Consider the following 24,304-nt stretch of genomic DNA (forward strand, 5'->3'; position numbering starts at 1 on the left):
CCGATATGCTCAACTTATGATTAAACTACAATAGATAACTATAGGCTATAGTATAAACGAATATAGTATATAGCTATTGTTGGTTATTAGATATAATAATATATATAACAGCTATAGTAGCTGACATGTCTCACTCTATTCCTATTATAAGACTACACCAGTCAGCAACTGTTGCTGAATCATATAGTACTTCTGTACCGATAACACAATCTTATGCCCAACGCATGATTTAACTACAATAGATGACTATAACATATAGTATATACGAATATAGTATATGGCAATAGATGGCTATATCTGACTATAGTAGCTGACATGTCTCACTCTATTTCTATTATAAATACTACAGCAGCCAGCAACTGTTGCTGAATCATATTGTACCAATAACCCAATCTTATGCCCAACGTATGATTAAACTACAATAGATAACTATAGGCTATAGTATATATGAATATAGAATATAGTATACGACTATAGATGGTTATATCTGCCTATAATAGCTAACATGTCTCACTCTATTCCTATTATGAACACTACAGCAGCACTACTACAAATTTACATTTGCTCAACTTCGTTCTTGACATTTCTGAGTACTGTAACCAGGTCTGGGCAATACAGTCAGTTCAGATGTAATAACTCCACTTATATAATTGCAAATAACATACAATTTTAACAGCACATCAATAAAAGATCTAAATAACGTATGCATGTACTTGTCGATAGATGGCGTTATAACAAATACATATTTTTAAGAACCTTCTTTTTCTTTCGAATACAACTTTTCAAAATAACAACAATTTCCCAAGCTATTTTATCGACAAATAATAGATAATAATAATATATAAACATTTTCAGTCTTATATTTTTATTAAATAATTTTTAATTATATATTTCTATTCTAAGACCTCCTCTTCTCAAATTCTTCTATTTTCCTGTCAAAAAGAGAGATTTGTCAAATATTTCATAAAATGGTGTATTTATTCGACAAGATGATTTTATTAAATATTTGAAAGATCCCTTCTTTTGAGATAGAATGGAGGGAACTTGGAGATCGATATTTAAAAAAAACTATTTGCCTATTTCTTCATGGCATAATTATTAAAAATATAACATTGGATCCTAATAAAATTAAAAATTATTATAAACCATTTGAAACTCCTATTTTTGAACTTAGCAACCCATTGTTGCTAAAGTTCCAGATGTCTACTAGAAAATGAAATGTTCCCATTTGAGAAAATTTGACCTCATCAGCCACAAGTTAATCTAATAAACCAGTTAAAATATTAAAAAAGGAAAAAGTCTTCATTTTTGTCATAATTACAATATTAAAATATCTCATGAATGCGCCTAGACGAAACAGGAGATTTGAACTCCAAAATTTATAAAATGTTAATAAAACTAGTTAGGTTTGGCTTTCCGATGCTTACATATCGTTTACACAAATCCTTTACACCTATCCTTTCAAACTACGTTGACGCCTCATTAATATAATAAAGAATATATAATATAATATATAAAATAACACATATGTAATATAATAAATTATACATACCACAAATTAAAAAAACCTAATTTATCAATTTGTAAAAAAACTATATTCTAATCTGAACCCAATAATATAATTTTGTCACGAATATTCTGTTCTATAGCAAATACCTAAATTCTAAATAAGATTATTATATATTAAAAAAAAAAAAAAATGTTCCACAACAAACTCGTTTCACCAGTTTATAAGCAAGTTATATTCAATTCTAAACCGATCAACCTCAGTTTTACTAAATAGGTTGATTTTTATAAACTATGTTTAAGTTCGATTTCTGACGAATATTCAATAAAAAATAAAAGTGGTATTACATGTGTCTGATTCTATAGTTTATATAGCTGCTTTGTCTATATACATAGAAACCGATATGAAGAAAACTTCGTACATCTTCTACCAGAAAAGATTTGTTCGTCAGCTTCGCGATAAAGAAAAAATCTGATCTCCCTGATCTCTTCAGCTCCCTGATGAAGGAAAACTCTTCAAATTTATTCCCATATCAATGGAATGGTCTGAACATTTTGTTTCAAATACTTTCAACTTGAAAAACATCTATACAAACGCGTGAGACACAATTAAAACATTCAGCAAAGACCGACTCGATCCGTTACTTTATCTAAATGCTGACCGTTCAAATCATCCACGACAATTAATGACTTATTAATAATTTTGATCGAACCAATAAGTGACTACATAGCTACTCGGTACGAATACCCTCAAAGTTCATATACTTAGAAATGCAATTTTAAGTTTTTCTTTAGTTCATAAGATCTGGTATTGATTATAGAATGGGAAAGAATTGCACAATATCGTCTTGAATTATTTATCAAAGATAACTTTATTTAGTACTGATACAGAAAGAAACATTCGTCAATCGAATAGCAATGAATTTCACATTAGTTTTACAAAGAAAATAGTGAATCACAGAAGAGGTAGCATAATAGTATGGAAATGTTTTCGGTGGCTAAGATGTATGGTATCGTCCTTACATCAAAGTTATAGCATACAGAATAGATTCATGTACAACAACGGATATGTATGTAAACCAACGGTCTCCATGCGGCTTTGAAGGGTTTTTCAGCAGGTTAATAATAGTAAGCACTTTTAACTATTGATCAAATCATGGTGCCAAAAGCATAATGTGGATGTCGTTAAGTGATCAATTTAAATTAAGTGACCAAAACTTATCTAAGCCTATTAGGTACGTCTGGTATGAACTTACATGAGTAATTCCAAAGACAATTTACCAAAATAATGGGCAGTTATGGAAAAATATTGAAAAAGTTTAATGTAATATCTCCGTAAAAACTTGTGGGAAGTTTATGTTTAGACGTCTGGAAACAGGCGTCGAAAATAATGGCGGTTATATGAGGTATTAAATGCGTTCCACTAAATGCAGTGCAATATGGAGCCATAAATAATGAAAGTTTAATATTAATTACTAAGTTTTCACCACATGGCATATTTTTCAGATATTTGATTCCTTTAAAGATTCCTTTAAAAAACATATTTTTTTCATCGATATAAATTTTAAATAAATAATTTTTTAGCAACATATATTTTATTGCTTTAATCATAATCATAAAATCAAATCACTGAATAAAATATATTTAAAAATTAAAAAAAACATTTAAGACAGACAATCTCTCCCCGACGGGGAATTGAACCCCGGTCTCCCGCGTGACAGGCGGGGATACTAACCACTATACTATCGAGGACGTTATATAGTCCGATTACAAACATAGTTTTTACTTACATTATCTATTAGTAATCCGATTTTTAATAGAAGTACTTATAATTAATATAGATTTTAAAAAATTAAAGCAAAACAAAAAAATTACTGTTTTATGAATTTAAAACAAATTTTTAGATTTATTGATATAAAATTTTTAAATTCATCATTAAGAAATTTTAGAGTTATGATAGTCTATACCGTTGCTATTCTTAAGTCTCTCAAAATATCTACAATATACTTTTAATTTAAAATTTTCTTTAGTGCTTTTATTAAACATGTCCTTATTAAATTTTTATTAAAATTCAAAGAAAAAGAAATGGACTTACAATTTACCATATATCTATATTAACACTCTCTTCTTGAAGTTCAAAAAGTGAGTTGTTCCAAACAACTAAAGTTAGGGAATTGTAGAGTAAGACTTTAATACATAAAGTCTGGCATCATAATTCACATCTATATCCTTCTTTAAAACTTATTTTTATTATATCTTTGTTGAGGTATGATCTTTTTGTGCTTGTAAACAAAAAGACTAAGGCAATATATAACAACATCAATGCAAAGATTTGATCTGATTCCAATAAAGAACCGTCTTATTATTTGAAACATGACTGTCCAAACCAAATGCGATAGCGGGCCAATACAAATTACTATACAGATTGAAGGGCCTCAGAAACAAATACATACATTCATAGTTATTATATATACTTTACCATATAAATATAACATTATAAATGCGGTTGTAATGTTAAATTTAGTTTTATTAATTTTTCAATTTAAATTCAGTTATTTGGTATATTATAAAAATAAAATATTATAGTTCTACCAGTACATCAAAAGAAAATTTGCGTTATTGTAGTATATTATAAATATGTCGCGGGCCGCATAAACATTAGCCCCGGGACGCATATGGTCCGCGGACCGTACTTTGGACAGCCCTGATTTAAAACATAATAATTTGTGTCTGTAAACTATAAACTTAGTTCAAATGTAGTCACCTTTTCTTTTATTGTTCTCAAGGGTCCTATCGTCTTTTTTTTTTTTTTGTTTTATTTGTAAAATTAAAAACTAAAGCAAATGTTTTATGTAAACCATTGACGATATTATATTACAGAAGTTAAGTTGTTAATACCGACGGGTAATTTTGGAGGTCTCTAACAGATATCTAAATCAACCTGTACCCTTTTAAATTACTTTACACACAAATTTTTACTTCACTATAATTTTAATTGTAGGCTTCGACAAGGATATACTATATATATACGCTTCATCAATATAATATTGAACAAATTATTTTTCATTGAAAAATTGAAGTAGTCAATATTTTAAAAGCTATTTTGCTGAAACGCTACCACTCATATATAAATTCATTAACTGCAAAAAGTGCAGGTATCCCTCGTATAACACGTTTAATTCGTGCCATTTTCTATCAAAACTGTTTCATAAAAAATCAGATAAAACGTAATTTAAGGCAATATATTATACGTTATATGTTAAATATTATATGTTAAATGTTATACAAAACTTTAAAATTATTAAATCGAATTTTGTACCATGTTATATCAAAACCCATCACTATATACAAAAATTATAGCTAACGTGATTTTTATCTCCATGTTTTCAAGTCTTGTACCGTGTTATATCGAAGCCGCTTAATAATAATCACCATAACTTTATATCGGAACTATTGTAATAGCGGAACTGTATTGTGCAAGTATTGTGTTAAATGAGAAATATCGAGTGCAATTATTGCAATACCACTATACCAACACGTGACCCAATCTCACATACATTTCTCATTGGTAAACTTAGGTATAAACTTTACTTTCTCAGAATTTATTTTCACAAACACAATTAGCTGAAAAAGCATTCCCTGAAAACGCAGTAATTTTAGCTTCGATTTAAAAGAAGGATCGAACACATCTATGTCCAATAATTACAGTGCTTGGTCAAACATATTAGTTGAGTTTTATATATTAGTTGAGTTTTTTCAAGCATACATTTTCTAGAACTTATATATTTTTAAAACCGCGCAGGTAAAACAACAGTACCAAAGCGGTACTAGATCAGAAAAAAAAGCGCTGCTGCCACTAAAATTACCCATAATACCTAGATAGATATTCCGTATACTTTTTATACTGAATATACATAGTGTTTACATGTCTTCTACTATTGCAGAAGAGATAAGACTGTAAATAATGTTTACATAATGTTAAATAGACATGCAAGAAAATGTCTCACTAAAGATGTCTCACTAAATGCAAAAATTTTGGAAAAAGTATATATAAAAAAATATATAATTTAATTGGCTATGAATATATTTGATATATGCGTTTAATAAATAATTTACGTAACTTCCGGAATTAGTTTAAAGATTACGTCTACAATGAAATAAACTTCATAATCCAAATAAGAGAATTCAATTTTCAACTATTCCATCATCATCCGTGACTATATAGTCCATGTAGGATCTAAGCCTATTAAATAGCAATGTTCCATTCTTCTCTGTTGTTTGCTTTTGTTTTCCAATTCTTATGTTCATTTCTTTTAAGTCCTGCTGCACACTGTATTTCTATCGCATTCTTGGTAGCCCTCTTCTTCCGCTGGTTCCTACTTCGTTCTCATAAATTTTAGGCGGTTCTCTTATATCCGGCATTCTTATCACATCTCCAACCCATCTTAATCGCTACTTTTTCATAAATTTGTTGATTGTATCACCTTCTGCTAGCCGCTCTAGCTCGTGGTTGTATTTCAGCTATTCAATATTAGATTTCATTAAAGAGGATCTAATTTGAATGTTAAGATACAAACTCTAACATATGTCTTTAAAGTCGATTTTTACATAAAATATGATTAAATTTACATTGTCCCTGCTACTCTTATTTTTTTTTTTTTATTTATACAGTTCTCACACACTAACAGACTTTTTTTACTACCAAACAAAGGCACTGAAAAGATTTTACTAAAAGGATCCTTTTAACTAACTTTAATAGATTATTTTTGTCGAAGAAATCTGTGTCGATATCAGTTTAGGTTACAATCATTATGAGCAATGTTTACATGATTAATCCACAGAGAATGTAATGAATTAAACAAGTAAATTCAAAAATTAATGATTCGAAGATTTACATATATTATATACATATAGTTATAAATATATATATACATATATATATAGTAAAATGATGTTGCCCATAGCAGATATGAGCATATTTATGTGTAGGACTGTTTTGTTTGGCAAAGTACACAAAACTTCACTCTGGAACAATAACAACGCATGAGACAAAACCAACCCAACGACGTTAAAGCTTATCTACAGCAATCAATCTTTAAATCATATTTTGAAGTACTTCAAAAATTTCAATTTTATTTCTTTGAACAAGATGCGCCCCATTGTCCATCAAAACTATTGGTCCATTAATTTGAATTTCTCGAATATTGAAGACAATCGAGTCAATTTGTTTATGTAACCATAGAAGCATTGGCATAAATAATACACGTTTGAGTTAAGATAATAAATAAATAATTTAAAAAATATTTTAAATAAAATTATTACAAATTAAATTTATAGAAATAGTTTCAATTTTATGTATTTTTTTAACATTTTTTTTTTATTTGTTGATTGTTGGAAGACTATGATTCGTAAGCACCTTGAGTGAGTTAATATCTCTCATACTTTGCTTTGTTAATGCCCATTGTCGCTCCGCCTCCATTACCAAAACCGCTAATTGCACTATTTGTGGCTGTGTTGCTAAGACAACCATTGCCAGTGGTTCCATGAATATTTGTCTGTGAGCTACTGGAATTGCTGCTCGAGGCCAAAGTGTAGACTTCATAGTCAGCAAGCATAAAATTGTAGTCACCGTAGAGGGTCCTAGGAATAAATAAAACTATTATTTGAACTTAAATATATAATTGATATATTGATAAAACTATTTTTATTTTCATAAGCAATATGAAATATTAAATATTTTTTATCTAAAATATATATATCAATATATAAATTAGTTTAATTTATATTTAATTTAACTTTTAATTTAATTTAATATAATTTTAATTAAATTTAATTTATATTTAATTTAATTTTAAATTTAATTTAAATAATTTTTAATATATATTATATATTAATATTATATATATTATAATATATTAATTTATATTTAATTTAATTTAAATTTAGTTTATGTTTAAATATATTATATATATTAATGTTTAATATAATGTATTTATAATATAAATAATTATATATAACCAAATATATTTAAAATATTTAATTTAGTAAACTGTAAAACATTTAGAGGTCTGATTCTTTTCGAATCAGACGATCGTTAAAAAAACGAGTAACTTTATATGTCCATTATTGAGTGTTGCTATTATCGTGAACAGAATTGGTTCCACCTTTAAGACTGGAACCATGGTAAACAGAAAATATAAAAAGAAGCAAATCATATGATATAGATATATTATTAAATTATAAATTAGCTTCAGAGATATGAGCAAATATTCTTTATGTCTATATCTCACAGACTTTCAGAAAACAACCGATCTAAAGTAAATATACAGAAATGTTTTCTATAAGCAATTGACAAAACTAGAATTTATAATAGAAGTACATATGACAATATGCATTATGTATTAGTTCTAAAACTAGCTTTGGTAATACAGTGCTATTTTGTTATTTATCTTTGTTTACAATGGAAGCAGTTACTAATAATAAAACACAAACCTTCTGTAAACAACAGGGATCAAATAGAGTTGGTATAACGTAACACCTTTACTCTCTTCTCTGCATGTGACTTAATATCTGGAAAAACTAGCTACCTACATTACTTTTATTGTAAGAACCATTTTTTATTTAAACTATATTTAAACTATATCACAGAACCGATACGATCAAGTTTCCCTCCACTGCTTGAATTCTTCTAAGCAAAGCTACAGTATTATTAAGATGATCATATACTCAGATGAATACTTTAAACGTCTGCTGTTACGTACTTGTTAATAGTTTGAAATAGATAGTAGAAATAATAGGAATATATCTAGAAAGTGATATATTTTAATGAGTTTTATATTTATACTAAAAAAAAATTTTCCAATGAAATTCTGTATGCTATTAAATTTGACCATTGCTATTTCTACTTTATTATTCAATATAGACAATAATTAGACAAAAAACTTAATGGAATCTAGTAATTTAAAAACTAAATAAAATATTTCTTCTATTTCGGAATCATACCCTTCTACATTAGAATAAATTTAAATATAATATAAACTTTATAGAGCATTGTCCAACGCTTCAAGAAACGAGAAGATTCTATCGAGATCGGATGGGAAATATCTCCACACAAACCTCCACATAAAACGTAATTTTACTATATAGCACAAAGTGACATGCATATGCAAATTTGAAAGTGTTAAGATTTAAAAATAAAGAATGTTATCAGCAAAAATACTGGATGGTTTCGCAGGTCAAAAACCAGCTTTCAGTGCATCACTTGTATAGTATGAGTCAATTTAATTTAGCAAACGCACAGAAAGATAGTTCGATCAATCTAATTCGGACTATAAAGCATCGACATATACAAAAAAGATAAGAATTATAGCAATTAGTAAAAAAAACATTTCACCACAATCCAAATATCCTTAGAATATATTGCTTAAGAAGGTTTTTTTTAATCTCCTTAAGTAAATTCAGTGTACCGAGTGATCTATAAATATTTAACACCAGATCAGATATAATCAAACTTAGTGTCAGACAAAAGTTTTAAAAGGTCATTAGAAATACGCTCTACGCGTAATTTGAATGTTATAGAAACCACACAGCACTGTTTATGATCTGGTCCTATACTCAAAAAGTAAAAATTTTTAAAGTGTATATAACAAAGTATATAGATTTGTGACCAATATGTGTGTACAATAAGAAGAAAGGACAAAGGCAATATTTAACGATAACTGATGAAATACATTGAACTACATTAACAATGCCTACAGTAAATATTCCTTAGCTATAGATTTACTCCTTAAAATGTCGCCCATCTATTTTCATGTCCAAAATACGTTAAGGTGGCGAGATTTCTTAACCTGAACTGATGTTAGATTTTACATCTCTAGTTTTTCTTAATCCTATTTTACACCATATAGACTGCTTGTGTACTACTCCGTTATGCGCTTTCTCGTCAAAATTTTTTGTAGTTACTTTCAGATCGGCTTTTGGCTACAAATATAATGGCCACTATTCACATATTAAAAAATCATTGGATGACTACAAGATTGGAAAAGCAACTACTTTTATAATTCTATAAATTAACCATATATACTAACATATATGAAGCATTGTGACCATCATAGGAGTGTGGCAAGTTGGAATACGAATCCAAGTTTGAATTACAGTTGTTTGCAATTAACAAATCCGCACCAGCACCAAATATTGGACCACAACTGTAATATTGTAAAAAAAGAAATTATAAACTAATTGATCAAATATAATTACTTCTCTTACTCTGGATGATAGCAAATAGCGTACGGTTTTTTAATTATTTCGAATTTAATAGGTGTGTCATCACCAGATGGATTCAAAGCAAACAGAAACGCACGCTCGGAGTGTATGTAGCCGCCTTTGCGATTTGTTTTAGCCCAAGCAACATCTGTAAAGCCGCCACTTATTTCACCACGTGAACCCTGCAAATGCAATTGTTCAAAATCTATGACAAAGGACCATGTAGCAAACAATGCTTACAATTCCAATGACGAAACAAGGTGCAACACCATCACAAAAATGATGAAAAGCACTTGAAGAAAAACCATGTGTGGAAGCACGATAAACAAGTCGCCAGGTTTGTTTGGGTGAGCCATACCTGAAATTTAAAAGAAAAAAGCTATAGTTTTATATGTAGTCAAATGAATTGATTCGTTGTACCAGCCATTGAGTACACCTTGTAGATGCATTTTATCATTTCGTAAAATTTGTGAACCAGGAAACATGTTTACTGTTAGCCGCGGTTGCAAACGTTTGTCATCCTCACTCAAACCGGGAGATAATATATGTACACCACTACTACTAGCCGTGCTACTCGATACCATTTGATTTGCGTGTAATGCAGCGTAACGATACCGCTCTAATGACAATTCCATTGGTACTGCACCAGTAGGTTCCACCTCTTCCGCAAACACTTTCGAGTCGATAAGTAAGAGCCGTACATGTGACATCACACCAGACAAATAATTACAAACACGTACACGCTCTTCTTCAGTCCAGTGTGGTGTTGGCTGTGTGACGCCTGCTTGATTTTTTGCCCAAGCCAGTACGCAGCGCCAAACGTCTTCTTCTTCCAAGCAAAACTATAAAAGTATTTGTATTAGAAAATTTTGTAGTAAACTATGTGTTTAAACTCACGTAATCTGATGAGATTAACTTGATTAAAGCATCCTTTGTCAAATTCAGGAAAGCATTGGTTTTCACACATTCATTGGCATTCTCCCCAATATAAATAATGCAACGTTCCATGAACGAAGCAGCACATTTTGCGCCTAAAATTGTAAGAACTTTTGATTTAAATTTTTGGTAAAGCTTTACTACATAAACCAGCACTGCAATGATTTCACAAAAAAAAAAAAAACAATTTTTAAGTAATTCATTCTTTTTATTGAAGTAAACAAAATATTTACAATATAAACATTTTGTTTTCATTGTATTTAATTTTCACTTTATGCAATATGTTAAATAGACTTTATTTATAATTTAAATATTAATTTATAATTTCTAAATGGAAATAAGTTTATGCTGCCACCCCAGACAATGTCCTCGGCGGCCAAATTTATACTGCAGCCGTTTTAACCTCAATCCTTGGATGGGCTAACATTCTGGATGAGAGTGATATTATCTCCTTTTAACATAATGCGTCCGAGATTCTTTCTAACGCGTGTTTTGACATAGACTTCCTCAGCGTCATCCAGCACCAAATTCATGTACTCATCGAATCCAACGATGTGGCCTTCAATGCGCAGCGTTACATTTTCGTAGAGCCAAACTTGCACACGCGAACGGTTCTGCAGGTAACGGAAAATCAAATTGATGGGTTGAACCATCACCTTTTGTACTTTAGTATTTCCCTTGAACGACATCGTGATCGATTTTAACTTTACATAAATTAATATACTAAATATTTCCAATTAGCGTTCAGACAAAAACTCGCCGGCGTTCACGGAAGACGCGCTGAAATCAAAATGTCAAAATGACTTCTGAAATCAATTTTGACAGCAATGCGTGAAGTTAGCTGCGATTATCGCAAACTATTTAAGTGGCAGGTTTGTGTCAATACTAAATCGTCGCAAATAACTTACTAATAATAATATTTTTAAAACATGTATTTGCGTAATTGTTCCTAATAACAAATGTTTATATTAAATTTTTTTATAAAAAAATGTACAACTATTATTGAGCGCGAAAACGTTTAACTATAAATTATAAAAATTAATATTAAATAAAAATATTGTTAAAGACAGTAGTAAGGTCTAGAGTTGCCATTGCACTTCAATGAAATAAATTTAACGCAAATTAAAGAAAATAATTTTTTCATTTAACCTGAGTTCGTTTTCAAATTTTTTGTGTCAATTAATTATATACAAACACAGTTTTATTAATAGTAAAAATTATATAAATAAAATTTTATTAAAACGTACTAAAAATTTCAAGAAAAACTCTTGTATATGAAATTGAAAGATATGAAATAATCATAACTAAATCTCGGATTCTTATGCCAATTGAATATATAAAATAAAATATGTGGAAATAAAGTAAATAGCTTCCAAAACAAGTTTCTGTCCAGTTTCGGACCTTTTAAAGTATTGAACAAATATAAGTACTTATATAGAAATTGGAGGTCTAATCATAACAAAGGGTTTACTGAGAAGAACTTGAATACCTACAAATCTTAGCTTTAAAAATAAAGATGTCCGGTCATATTGTCGAAATGCCAGGTACTATAAAATAGTATGATTCTTCTTAAATGTGAAATAAAGTCCCCTTAATACAACCATTGTTTTTAGACTGAATTTAGAAACAACTAATTTTTTTGGAAGTTGGAAGTCAAGAAGTCGGCTTTAAAAAATTTTAATTTTGTTTGAATTATCTTAAAATAAATAAAATATTACATGAACCTCTTTTCATATATGGAATGATTGGTCTAGTCTTCACCTCAATGAGGATTAGGTAAGCGAATATTTGTCTTTTTCTTTTTCGATTTTCTTATTTATTAACAGATTTAAAATGGAGCTTTATTGTCTTGACTTTCATTTCTAAGACTAGTTCCGAACTGTGATGAAACACTTAAATACATTGGTGAAGAAATCTATTTTAGAGTAGTTGAATATATTGTATAGCATTTAAATTATTTTTTATTAAAAGAAAAAGAACTCTATTGGGAAAGGCCACCAAGACTATCACAATCTAAAATGCTTTTAGAGGCTTACAGCCTAAAACTTTTTAAGGATTGCATAGAGCAATCAAAAAACAACCTAAGAATTATTACGGGATTATTGACCGGTCACTGTAGATTGAACAATCACCTATCGAAGTTAGGAATTCAATCTAACTCAGACTGCAGATACTGTAGAGCAGAGAGAAAAACTGCATACCATGTGCTTGGATAGTGCCCGGCACTGATGCACAAGCGGAAAAAACACCTAGGAGGATATTTCATTGATCATAAGAATTCAAATTTAGGAAAGATAGGCTTTCATTAAAGAAATCGGACTTGAAGAAATGCTCTAATCCAACTAAAAGACACAATAGGTCTTTTAGGGCGCCAGTGTACTATAAAACACATTTCGAAACGTCAGCAATATTTTTATAGAGGACTATATAAAAAAATAATAAAAAATATTTCACAAGGTTTTATTTTATTCACATAACCCTTTTAGATCTATTTTAGACTCAGACAAAATTTAGAGTATTTATGTAACGTATATCTCGAGGCTTATAGACAAAGTTATCAAGTCTTGAAATAAATTTTATTTAAATCTTATTATTTTTGTTACATATAGCAATAGCATAATACAGGATCTTTTTCTATAAAAATTACACTGACGTTGGACACTCACTGAGACTGATTTTGATTGTTATGTTATACATTCTAAGTCTGATAAGAAAACTATATAGTTATAGTTCTCTATATATTATTAAGTACATGCGATAATAATATTCAATATACTAGGATTTTGAGAGTTTCAACTATAATTTAGACATAGTTCGGTTTTAGAACCGTTGTAATATTTATTAGATGAGTGGATAATATTTAGTGAATTAGATGTTTAAATAGCCAATTTAATAATAATGACCATAATATTTATACAAGCTGTGGAGCCAGTGCTTCATAAAACAACTTTTATCAGACGATATCAGACATCGAAGGATTCTTAACAATTGATAGTATAAAAACAGAAAAAACTTATACAATATTTGGATAAATGTGCAGGAATGTGTCAGGGAGTGTAATACCAAAAAATTTTTTATTAGGAGGTATATATCCACTCTGGATACGCTACTGTATCAGAATATAATTTAAAGAACTTATGTTATGTGAAAAGTTTTACTCTTTTAGTTTAACACAACAATATGATTCTATCAAGAACTTAGAAAACTGGGATGTATATATCTCTGATCCACACAGTTCAAACATACATATAGGAGGTATAAACCATTTAATTACGGAAATATAACAGCTTTAGGCATATGATATAGCAATCCTGTGAAAAATACATAATGCAATATGACCCCTGCTGAACAAAGTTTCTTTCTAAATCTGATAAATTATTGATCAAATAATAGAGAGATATAATGTGATAATATATTTTAAGTACAACCCTATGAGAGAAGTACGACATGTTCAAGAAAATTACAAAAGCATCGATATATGGGCGTGGTAGAGGTTAACTTAGAAAAGTAAAAAGTGAAATTATAATCGACTATAACAAAATTTATGCCTTGGATCAGGATTAGAAAAAATGAAACCTCTACCTTATAGAAGCACTAGTCACGGAGTGCAGTTTTAAAAAAAAAGAAGTTGAGGTGTTATTTAACTTTGTGGTATTTTAAAAACATATTTAATAGATTTTTATTTTGTTTCGCTTAGCGTACAGCAACAAACCTAAAAAACTGAATCATTATCACATATCAAATAATCATCATTATTATCTGAATTAGATAATGATCTGCATGGTATCAGCATGGTAATACCTTGATTAAAGACAATAAAGATACATCTTTGAAGATTTATATGTTTTGTCTTTTTATAACTTTTTATAACTATCTATGCCTGTAACTCTACTATAAAGGCATCAACTGATCCTACTTATTCAACTATTATTTTGCATTATTAATGTAAAATACTTTGCTTTACATTATTGTCTTAAACAAAAGAAAAATAAGACGGAACTTACTTTATAAAATAGAGCGGAAAATATCTAATATCTATTGGTATCATAAGTGATTATCAAATTGTCTTAACCAATATCTGAGCTTTGATCTTACCTGCTTTGTCGTGTATTTCCATAACAGCTGTCAAAAATGTGCAGGCATTATCTACTGAAAGTGTAGAGATCACATGATCCTCGCAAGCTGCTCGCAGTTCCTCTACTCCCATATCCTGTGCTAAGGTCATCATTTCAAAAACCCGAGAATCTTGTAATAAAATCTGAAATTCAATAGTGAATAATAAAATTAAAAGAAGTCGTAAATAGAATTTTTACTCACTTTTGCTGTGTAAATATATAAGATGAATTGTCGAAATACTTCCGGGTTGACATGAGAAGGTAAGCGCACTGGAATAGGAGCTCCGGGTGCGGGAGCAGGAGAAACTGTACAGCCTGGCATACTGATTTCACCACGTTTGCCACTTTTGAAACTTTTACAACTGCAATTTATAATAATATTAATATTTTTTTATTAAAATATAAAAATTAATTATGAATAATGTACATTCCCATATGCTGAAATGTTAGGAATTATCACTGGATACAGCGGCTATATCGATAATATTGTGAAGTTCCAAAAAAACTAAGCACTGAAATCGCATCATGCATCACACGCAACGACTGCAAGTATACTCTAGGCACTATATGAGAGAAATAATATATAACATATCCATTTTATTAGACATTGCCCAAAACTCCAAGAAATCAGAAAGTACTTCTAGTGTTAAGTGAACTACATTCACACGAATGTTACATTTATCTGACTAGTGAAAACTGGCAGTATCTCAAAGTCATTCTTAAAGGGAACTAGTTATTTAGGAATAAAATTATTATGGGCTGTTTTGACTACGGACAGCACTCTCTTCTCATATTATTAACATTTGCCTTTAGTTCATCTTATTTCTATATTATACACTTTTCTTTAATTTATATATATTATAACTTACGCAGAAAGATGACATAAAATATAATTACGTATAATTTTAAGTAATAATTGCATAGAAAAAGGGATAATAGTCAAATGTAATTTTCAAAAGTTTTTTTAGATTTTTATTCAAGTAAATTCTAGGATTGATATAGTTCTGTGCGGAAACCACCAGATGCCCATCATCAGTAGGCTTTCGAAATAACTATTTATTAATTATTGTTTAATTAATTAAAATAATAATTAATTAATTATTCTTTTCTCTTTAAAATAGATTTCTTGGTATTGGACAACAGAGATCGGAGAGATATTAAGTTTACTGCATTCGACCGTTCATGAGCTTTTGAAACGCTTTCATTTATTCTCAAACTTTAACATATGGGTTACACATCTTCTTAGGAAAACAAATCACTTTTCTGTAACGTCAAGAAGATGTTCCATTTTTGAAACGTATCATTAGTCTGGAATAAAAATGGCTCATACTGATGCACCGGCTCATACTGATGAATCACTTCGAAAACCGATATTAATCTAAAGAAATATGATGCTATCTGTTTGGATGAATTTAAAGGAAGCGGTTTTGTTTGAGGCTATATCACAGGACATCGCTCAAATCTGAAGTAAACTAGCATCAGCAAATTGTATCGACAAACTGAACGATTCGCTTAAACAGAATACGTCAGATTGGATCAATAAAAAAGGGGCAGCTTTCTATCCATATAATATGAGTTCATATATGTTTGATAACTTGACAAAATCTTCCACAGCTTGATGGAAAATAATACCACATCCACTATATTCCCAACCACGGTTGCCACTTATGGTACTTTAGTACCAAAATTGGTACTTTTTTTTTTTTCGTTTGGTACTCACTTTCAAAAAATGGTACATTTTTGACGACCCAACTTTATTGTGGATATTTCCAATTAATTTTTTTTATAAATGCAACTTTGCACTATTTTATATTTTGTTCATTTATAACACTATGAAAAACACAGAACGAAAAAACAAAAAGGTCCAAAAAAATTTTGGACCTTTTTTACAGAAATGGTACCTTTTTAAACCAATTTTGGTACAGAAAAAAATTTTCAAGTGGCAACCGTGTTCCCAACACTTTCTAATTATTATTTTTGCCAATATCTACAAAATTTTTCATGTGTAAAAACTTTTGCTTCAAATGATAAGGCCAAAAATATTGGAAGTCGAAATGAAGACAAATTTATAGGCATGTATTAACGATTATATTCATTGACAACATATGAATTATGTTGTTTCATTTATATAATATGTGACTATAGGTATATAAAAAGTGCAACTGAATAACACCATGAGACTCAGTAAAGCACTTTATTCGTAATAATAATAATTTCTGTAATTTATAAAAGCAATTCGTCACCTAAATACATACGTTTTATTAAATGGGTTAATAATACATCAGCATTGCACCATGTTTCCACTGCAGCTAAAATAGCTTTTGTTAATCAAGTCAAGATTTGGTCGTTTCCTTTGGCATAAGTTGATTATTGCATGTGAAAGAGCTTTTAAGTGTCAGAAAGTTGCGTAAAAGTTGCAGGAGCGTTTATTTGTTTACATTTGAATTATTAGTAGATAATATTTAGTTTCGTTCTGTTAGTAGAAATTAACTAATTAAGCATGGAAAACGTAGAAATGGCAAAATATTTTGTATATAATATTTACTTATAAAAAACTAACATTTTCAAAAATTATATAGAATAGTTTGATAAAGCTGCTTCGAGTATTGCCCAATACCCATTATCAGTGATCTTGGAAATAATTATTGTACTTAATTATTCGTAAACAATTTTTTGAGACTGCAAGTCCCAGGAATCGAACTCGTGCGCCCTGCCGAATTTGAAGCTCAGAGTCACCGCTCTTTAACCAACTTGTTTTTTTTAATAATAAATTATTAATTATTTCCTTAGCGGATTAAAAACACTTAATACCAAAATAACATATTTTATAGTGAATATAATGAAGAGGAGAATTAAATGAAGATTACAAGCAAAGTGGTATACCAAATGCCATCAAAAAGTGAAAATATGGATGGGCTCGGTCATACCCTAAGAAAAGATACGCGCAACATAGCTCCTTTAGCCTTAGAATGGAACCGCGTTGGATCAAAAAGAAGAGGACATTCAAAGACAACATGAAGGCAAATAATAAGCACTGAAACATCAAACAGTTTAACGAGGTTAGATACATGGCACGGAATAGAGACAACTGGAAACTTTTTGTAGACAGACTAAGTTCTTAGATATGCAATCAGTTTCTAATTGCATGTGTTTAATAATATAATAACAAGAAACTACCTAATGAACATCCCCGTTCAAGGAAATCCTTTATTTGGTTAACAATTTTTCTAAAGGGAAATTTTTTCTAAAATGTCCCTTTAAGCCATATACCGTGCGACAAGTGCTTGCTTAAGACAGTGTTTACTGTAATACATACAAAATATAAAAAATTTCAATTATAATCTCTAGTCTTACCGAGTCATTAACAGAATTCTATGGGCGTAAATTCTTTCTTCTTCGCGTCCGCAAATAAAAACAATGTCGGCGCTTTCTTGATCTTCGGATAGACGTTGCAGGTCTTCAATAAGTTGTGTTGTAAGCGGAGCTGGGCAAGGCGGTGGCGGCACTCTTGAACTCATTATATTTTTTTTTATTTATTTTTATAAATATAAATATTATTTTTTTATTTTTTTTTATAATTTTATATTTTAATATAGGAAGTTTCTTCTGCATTAAATTCACTGTCAAGTTCAGCTTCAATGTTTTTGTTTTTGTCTTTGTTTGTGTTTTTTCTGTTTTTTGTTTTTGTGATCAATGCACGTGTTATTGTTTTTGTTTTGCTCCGCTCGTTTATGCAAGACTCAAATTTTCACAACCGCAAAGAGCGAGGCATGAGAAAATCTCGATCATCCTCAAACTGGTTTCAAAAAAACCAAGCGACGATGGCAAAACAATAAAGAAACGAAAAGAAAACCAATTAAAAAGCCACAATTAAATCACAAAGAACTCCGTTTTATTATATAAAAATTAATTTCTCTTTACATTGAAACTTATTTCTTTAGTAATATTTCAACATTTTTAATTTATTATTCATAAATTTGACTCGCAAGAAAAGCAATTAAATCACAACACAAACAACAAACAAACTCCACTGCCAAACCTCTGCTGCTTCTTCTCTTGTGAGCTCGTCAATACTGGCGCTGCTTTGGTTTCTTTGACGTGAATTTGTGGTCCGTCTTCAGGTAAGCAAGAACGGCTGAGAAAAGATTTTGTTTATAGCTGAGTTACCAACACTCGAAATTCATTAAACTAAACGATCGATAGTTAAATAAATAAATAAATAGTTTACGATCATTGCTTTCATTTATTATTTAATTATTTTTATTTATTATTTAATTATGAACAAATAAATTTAATTTATTAGATATTTTATTCAGTGATGTAAGTAAAAATAATTTTATAAAAAATTATTTCAAATTAAATTATTTCGAAACATACTTTCAGGCTCCAAAAAACAAATTTCACTTTACAGTGATAGCTGCGAAATTCTTTGATTTTAAAATTTTTAATAATTTATTAAATTCTAAGAAATCATAAAAAATAAGCTTTATTCGGTGAAATTGCGTATTTTTATCCAAATTTTTATTTTATTATTTCATACAACAATAGTCATTAGGACAAAGGTTCCCATAAAATCAAACTTAAAATTGTAAAAGCGGATCTCTCAGTGTAGGTCCTATAACTAAAACTGTGTTACAGATTACATATATTTGTTACAAAAAATACTAACAACTCATAGCTCTGCATTCTACAATAACCATTAAATTATAGTAACAATGTCTGCAGCAGAGAACACACAGGTATATCTAGTTTAATGGAAATCTATTATCTTATATATTACATATACCTATATTACATATATTACATATTACATATATATGCATATATATTACACGTTATTAAGCAATAATCATATAGTGAAAATATTAAGTTTGTTCCTACAAATTTAATAAAAAATTCCAGTCAAAAAATTAGAAAATCGTGATTTCTTTTTGAAAAAACCATTTTACACAGCAGTACGGGAAAGCTTTCAAGCAAAAATCTAGTAATTCCTATATTTTATTTCTATATTTAAAACTCATAGCGCTGTTATGATAATACAGTTAAACTTCCATAACTTGAACTTCTATAACTCGAATAAAAATATTGTCACGTTCCAATAGGAATATGGGACAATGGGAAAGTACACTTTAAATTTTGAATTACTCCCTAATCTAGTGGTTCCATACATTTGCACAAATGACAGCGACTGACATTTGCATCAGAAAGCAACATAAAAAAGAAAAAATTAAAGATTTGGTTTGGAAAAAGGAACTTTCCCTAACACCAAAATGGATTCATACTTAAAACAAAAATTCGAATTATAGAATACACTTTCCTATATTCTTATTAGCACGTGACAATATTTTTATTCGAGTTATAAAGAAAATCAAGTTATAGGAATTCGATTTATGGAAGCAGAATTGCATTTAATTTGCTCTCTAAAACCCTGTTGTATTATTTTTAGTTCGAGTTATAGAAAAGTCGATTTATAGGAGTTTGTGTTATGGAAGTTTGACTGAATATGAAAAAAAATGACAAAAACTATTATTGAAGTATAGAACTATTAACATAAATACAGAGACGTTATTTAATTTATTAAATAATTATTTAATGAATTAAATATTTAAATGAAAGTGACATGAACAAACGATTTTAATTATTTTAATAACCGATTCCTTTATGTAAAAATTAAATTTATACATAATATATATATGTAGCTCTAATTATCCTCACCCTCAATTTTATTTGCAGCTTCACATAATTTTATAATATTTATTTAAACTTTCATAATTGCTTTTTTCTTAATTCACCGCAAAGAACAAATATTTTAATTTTATTACTAACTATAAGGATTTTTTTAAATAGGTTGACCCCACTCAATTTCAGTTTTTATCTTAAAGTCTAAATAAAAGAACGGCAGTTTGGGAAAATGTTTAAAGTTTAGTCGCACTTTCATCTTTTTGCAAAATAAACATTTTATATTAATCTTTAACTACATTTTGAGAACGGCATTTAGGTTTTTTACAGAGTGTGACTGACTTTCATTTTCACCTCTCTGAGTGAGGTAAAGCAATTATATTTTTAGCGATTGAAAGGATATAATTGTTTAGTTTATACATTTTGCAATATCAATGCTATTATTTTTAAGACAATGTCTTCAATATTTAATATAAATTCTTCCTACAAATGCTTAACAACCCGACAAAAGTTTGGTAAAATATAACAAAACAATAATTGATAACCAAATAATTCGACCGTCACTGCTATATGGTTTTGTAGTGTTTAGCAAGGCCTCAAACACTACTGTTCGTCAGCTAGATATTGCACAAAGCCAGGCTCTAAGAAGAGTTTTCATGACACCATGGTACATTACGACAAAAGACGTCCTCAGGAACCTTAAAATTGATCCGTTCAAAAAATACATTGAGGATAGAGTCCTGAAATTATTTACAGAAACTGACAGGCTTACTAGAGCTAGATATTGCACAAAGCTAGGCTCTAAGAAGACTTTTCATGGTACCATGGTACATTACGACAAATAACATCCTCAGGAAGCTTAAGATTGATCCGTTCAAAAAATACATTGAGGATAGAGTCGTGAAATTATTTACAGAAACTGACAGGCTTCAGAATGGTATCAGGCTCCTCGGGGAGGTATGCAAATCTGACATCAGTTATTGTTTACTCTAAAGAAGGGATAAACAATAATCCAGAGTAAAAGTGCTCAACTGCACTGACTCAACTAGCCCCAACATAATAATAAAATTAACATAATATTGTAATCCAGTTTAAATTTTTACATTAATGACTTACAATAAAAGTTATCGTGTAAATCAGATATGATTCACATAATAACTTGGGATATGAGTTTACTTTCCAATCCTTTTGTGTGACGTCAGGTTTTATACGACATTTATTTTATTTTTATATATTATTTAATGGAAGCTTAAGTGATTTAAATAAAAAGAATAAAATATATTATAAAATTTGTATAAATAAATGATTTTATCTGACTGTAGTATATATCGTATAACTTAAGTTCTTTACCAAAAAAAAAAATACTTCCATTATTTATCAGTTTGTAATATTTGTTCAGATTTACATATGCACTAAGGACTGTTCTCAGGGCATATGTACTCTGTACATATTTATAATTACACCAATACCTCCACAAAAACACAACACTTCCTATAGATTTCCTCTATGTACCTATTATAGATGGTGGCCTAGTTCGCTGTCATACTTTTAATGGCAGCTTTTCATCGCCTTTCAGCGCCAGTGTTGTCATCTTTCATTAAATACTACTTGTACTTGCCTCATTTTGAATGCTTTTCTTTTCCCTTTCTTTATCAGCGATAGAAGACTTGCCTCGTATTTGCTTTCACTCTTTTGCCTTTTGTGAGGATTTTTTCACAATTTTTTCATATTTTAATTTTAAACGTTATAAAAGCGATTTTTCATCATTTTTACTTAGTTTTTTCATTATTTTTTTCTACGTGATCTCGGTTGGTTGGAGTAGGTGGTGGTGCTGTATACAATGTCGCAGCACCTCCGTAATGAAGAATGGCAAAGGACATGTCAGCGAGTCAGTTAAAGTAGGAAAAGGCAAATGAGTCTGCAAAACGATAACAATAAATGGGTTAAAAGCTTAACATTTAGGGGGGAAAATAAACACAGATTTTAATTACATTTTAGAAAACGCATTTTAATAATAAAATCACACAGAATCACAAAGTTATTTAAAAATAAACCTAAACGCATTTAAAACGCGTCAACGAATCGATAACCGCTTAACAGGACCTCATCGTGTAATGCGGAAAATTATTTTCTCCTAATGATCATTTGCTATGTCATTAACAGCTGCATAAAATCACATTTTCAAATTGTTGACAAAACCAATCACAATATTTTTCCAAACACCTGAAATGTTGCACTTCTCTTTACCCAAGACATCACAATTTTCATCCCATCCCATCCCATCCCATCCCATCCCACCTCATCGCCTCCACACAGGACTCGTGCACAAATAAAAATTTGCGCTCTTCCTGGCTCTTCCTGGCTTTACATTCCAAGCGAATCGTTTTGACATAGCTGAGTGGCACTGCATTCTGTTGGCAAATTTCTGTGGTTGCTGTGTATTTGTGTAATATCCGGCGGAAGTGCACTTAACCAACAACAAAATATCTTCAAAGTTAACAAAGTGTTGTCATAATCAGCGGCTGTACGCAGTACGAAATTTTGGCAATTACCTCCTGACAGACGCTGTTTTCACCTCTTGTGGTAAGCGCTTAAGTTTCTAACTTAGTGCTATGATAAAACGGTTTCCTATAAGACAAGTTTTTAAACTTAAATTGGCTAAAATGGGATTTTATGAAATGGACTAGAGAAAAAAAAATAATTCAAAAAAATCTTAAACTATAAATGATTAAATTTGGCTAAACGCCAATAGTTGAAATAATAATATTTGTCAGGGGTTTCTTTACTTTATTATGCCCTTTACATTAGAAATGAAGAGAAAATAAAATCGGTTACTATATAAACTATTTGCAGTAAAGAAGAATTTTAAATGGAAATAAAATACATACATATATAAATAAAAGAAATGAGTCAATTTTTGATAAAAAAAATATATTTCAGCTATATGATTACCATCGGAGCCATGCTTGAGAAATCACATCCTTGAGGACCAATTTTCAACAATGCAGAGTGAAATGTCTGAGAAAATACATTTATGAGGTCCAATTTTCATCAATTCAAAGGGGAATGTCTGAGAAATCACAATTTTAAGGTCGAATCGCACAAGTTGTGCATTTCATACTGAATTCCAAGAAAAAACTTGATGATAGATAGTTATAATAGACCAAAGGCTTTAAGTACTCCCACTTAAAGCACTCCTTCGATGTCAGGTCACAAGATCTAGGAATCTATTTCTAAAGATTATATAAGTATCAAATTCTTGTTTTAATATGGCTATCGTTGCCCTAGATATATAACATATGACCAGTGTCATAACCAGAACTGTGCCAAAGGGGCAGATATACAAGTAAATAAAATATTTTATACCATTCTGTTGAAACCAAAGACCTTTCAGAGTATGTCCTTACAAGTTTGAACAGAAGAAATAACTACAATTCAGCGTAGCTAAATTTCATGCAGTGACACATGTATTATTTTTAGTTTTGAAGAAACTGGCTAATCAGGCCATCTAACCCGATTTGACCACCAAAATATTTTTAGAATGCTGGTATAAAAAATCAATTTGTCAAATATTTCTGTTCAAATTGTGAACTAAGTTCATCACAGATTTTGGGGTTAAAGTTTATTATTTTGATTTTGTATTCTCTTTCCTAAGGCTATCTAAACTTATTTATGCTACTATACTACTACTATGGTCAACTTTCTTCAGTGAGGCATAGGATCTCAATAATTCTTCTAAATCTGACTCTATTTGGCGCTGCTCTATAGATGTGGTTCAATATATGTATATCGTGCATCAGTTAGCT

At 29.6% G+C, this 24,304-nt stretch overlaps 2 protein-coding genes and 1 non-coding gene across 3 annotated transcripts; all 3 read right to left on the bottom strand.

Moving 5' to 3' along the window:
- Window positions 1-3,186: 3,186 nt before the first annotated feature.
- Trnad-guc lies at window positions 3,187-3,258 on the bottom strand. The gene has a single exon. It is a non-coding gene; the product is annotated as a tRNA-Asp (tRNA).
- Window positions 3,259-6,888: 3,630 nt separating this feature from the next.
- LOC119670399 lies at window positions 6,889-18,904 on the bottom strand. The gene is made up of 9 exons (XM_038080644.1): window positions 18,174-18,904; window positions 15,022-15,181; window positions 14,800-14,962; window positions 10,666-10,799; window positions 10,189-10,610; window positions 10,009-10,126; window positions 9,772-9,950; window positions 9,594-9,710; window positions 6,889-7,146 (listed from the first exon to the last, which is right to left on the bottom strand). The coding sequence occupies exons 1-9, from the start codon at window positions 18,335-18,337 to the stop codon at window positions 6,933-6,935; spliced, it is 1,671 nt and encodes a 556-aa protein (XP_037936572.1). The 5' UTR covers window positions 18,338-18,904; the 3' UTR covers window positions 6,889-6,932.
- LOC119670401 (probable small nuclear ribonucleoprotein E) lies at window positions 10,964-11,511 on the bottom strand. Its single transcript, XM_038080645.1, has one exon. It carries the CDS (start codon window positions 11,391-11,393, stop codon window positions 11,109-11,111), a length of 285 nt encoding a protein of 94 aa, XP_037936573.1. The 5' UTR covers window positions 11,394-11,511; the 3' UTR covers window positions 10,964-11,108.
- Window positions 18,905-24,304: the final 5,400 nt, after the last annotated feature.

The sequence above is a fragment of the Teleopsis dalmanni genome, chromosome 1 (genome assembly GCF_002237135.1).
Source record: "Teleopsis dalmanni isolate 2A chromosome 1, ASM223713v2, whole genome shotgun sequence".
Classification (NCBI taxonomy): Eukaryota; Metazoa; Arthropoda; class Insecta; order Diptera; family Diopsidae; genus Teleopsis; species Teleopsis dalmanni.

What these genes read in the sequence shown, in the direction of transcription:
- LOC119670401 (XM_038080645.1), bottom strand. Translation starts at nt 11,393, where the DNA reads ATGTCGTTCAAGGGAAATACTAAAGTACAAAAGGTGATGGTTCAACCC.
- LOC119670399 (XM_038080644.1), bottom strand. Translation starts at nt 18,337, where the DNA reads ATGAGTTCAAGAGTGCCGCCACCGCCTTGCCCAGCTCCGCTTACAACA. An exon ending in GGAAATACACGACAAAGCAG is followed by an intron (nt 10,800 to 14,799) that starts GTAAGATCAAAG and finishes TTACAATTTTAG; the next exon opens with GCGCAAAATGTGCTGCTTCG. An exon ending in GGTCACAATGCTTCATATAT is followed by an intron (nt 7,147 to 9,593) that starts GTTAGTATATAT and finishes ATTTATTCCTAG; the next exon opens with GACCCTCTACGGTGACTACA.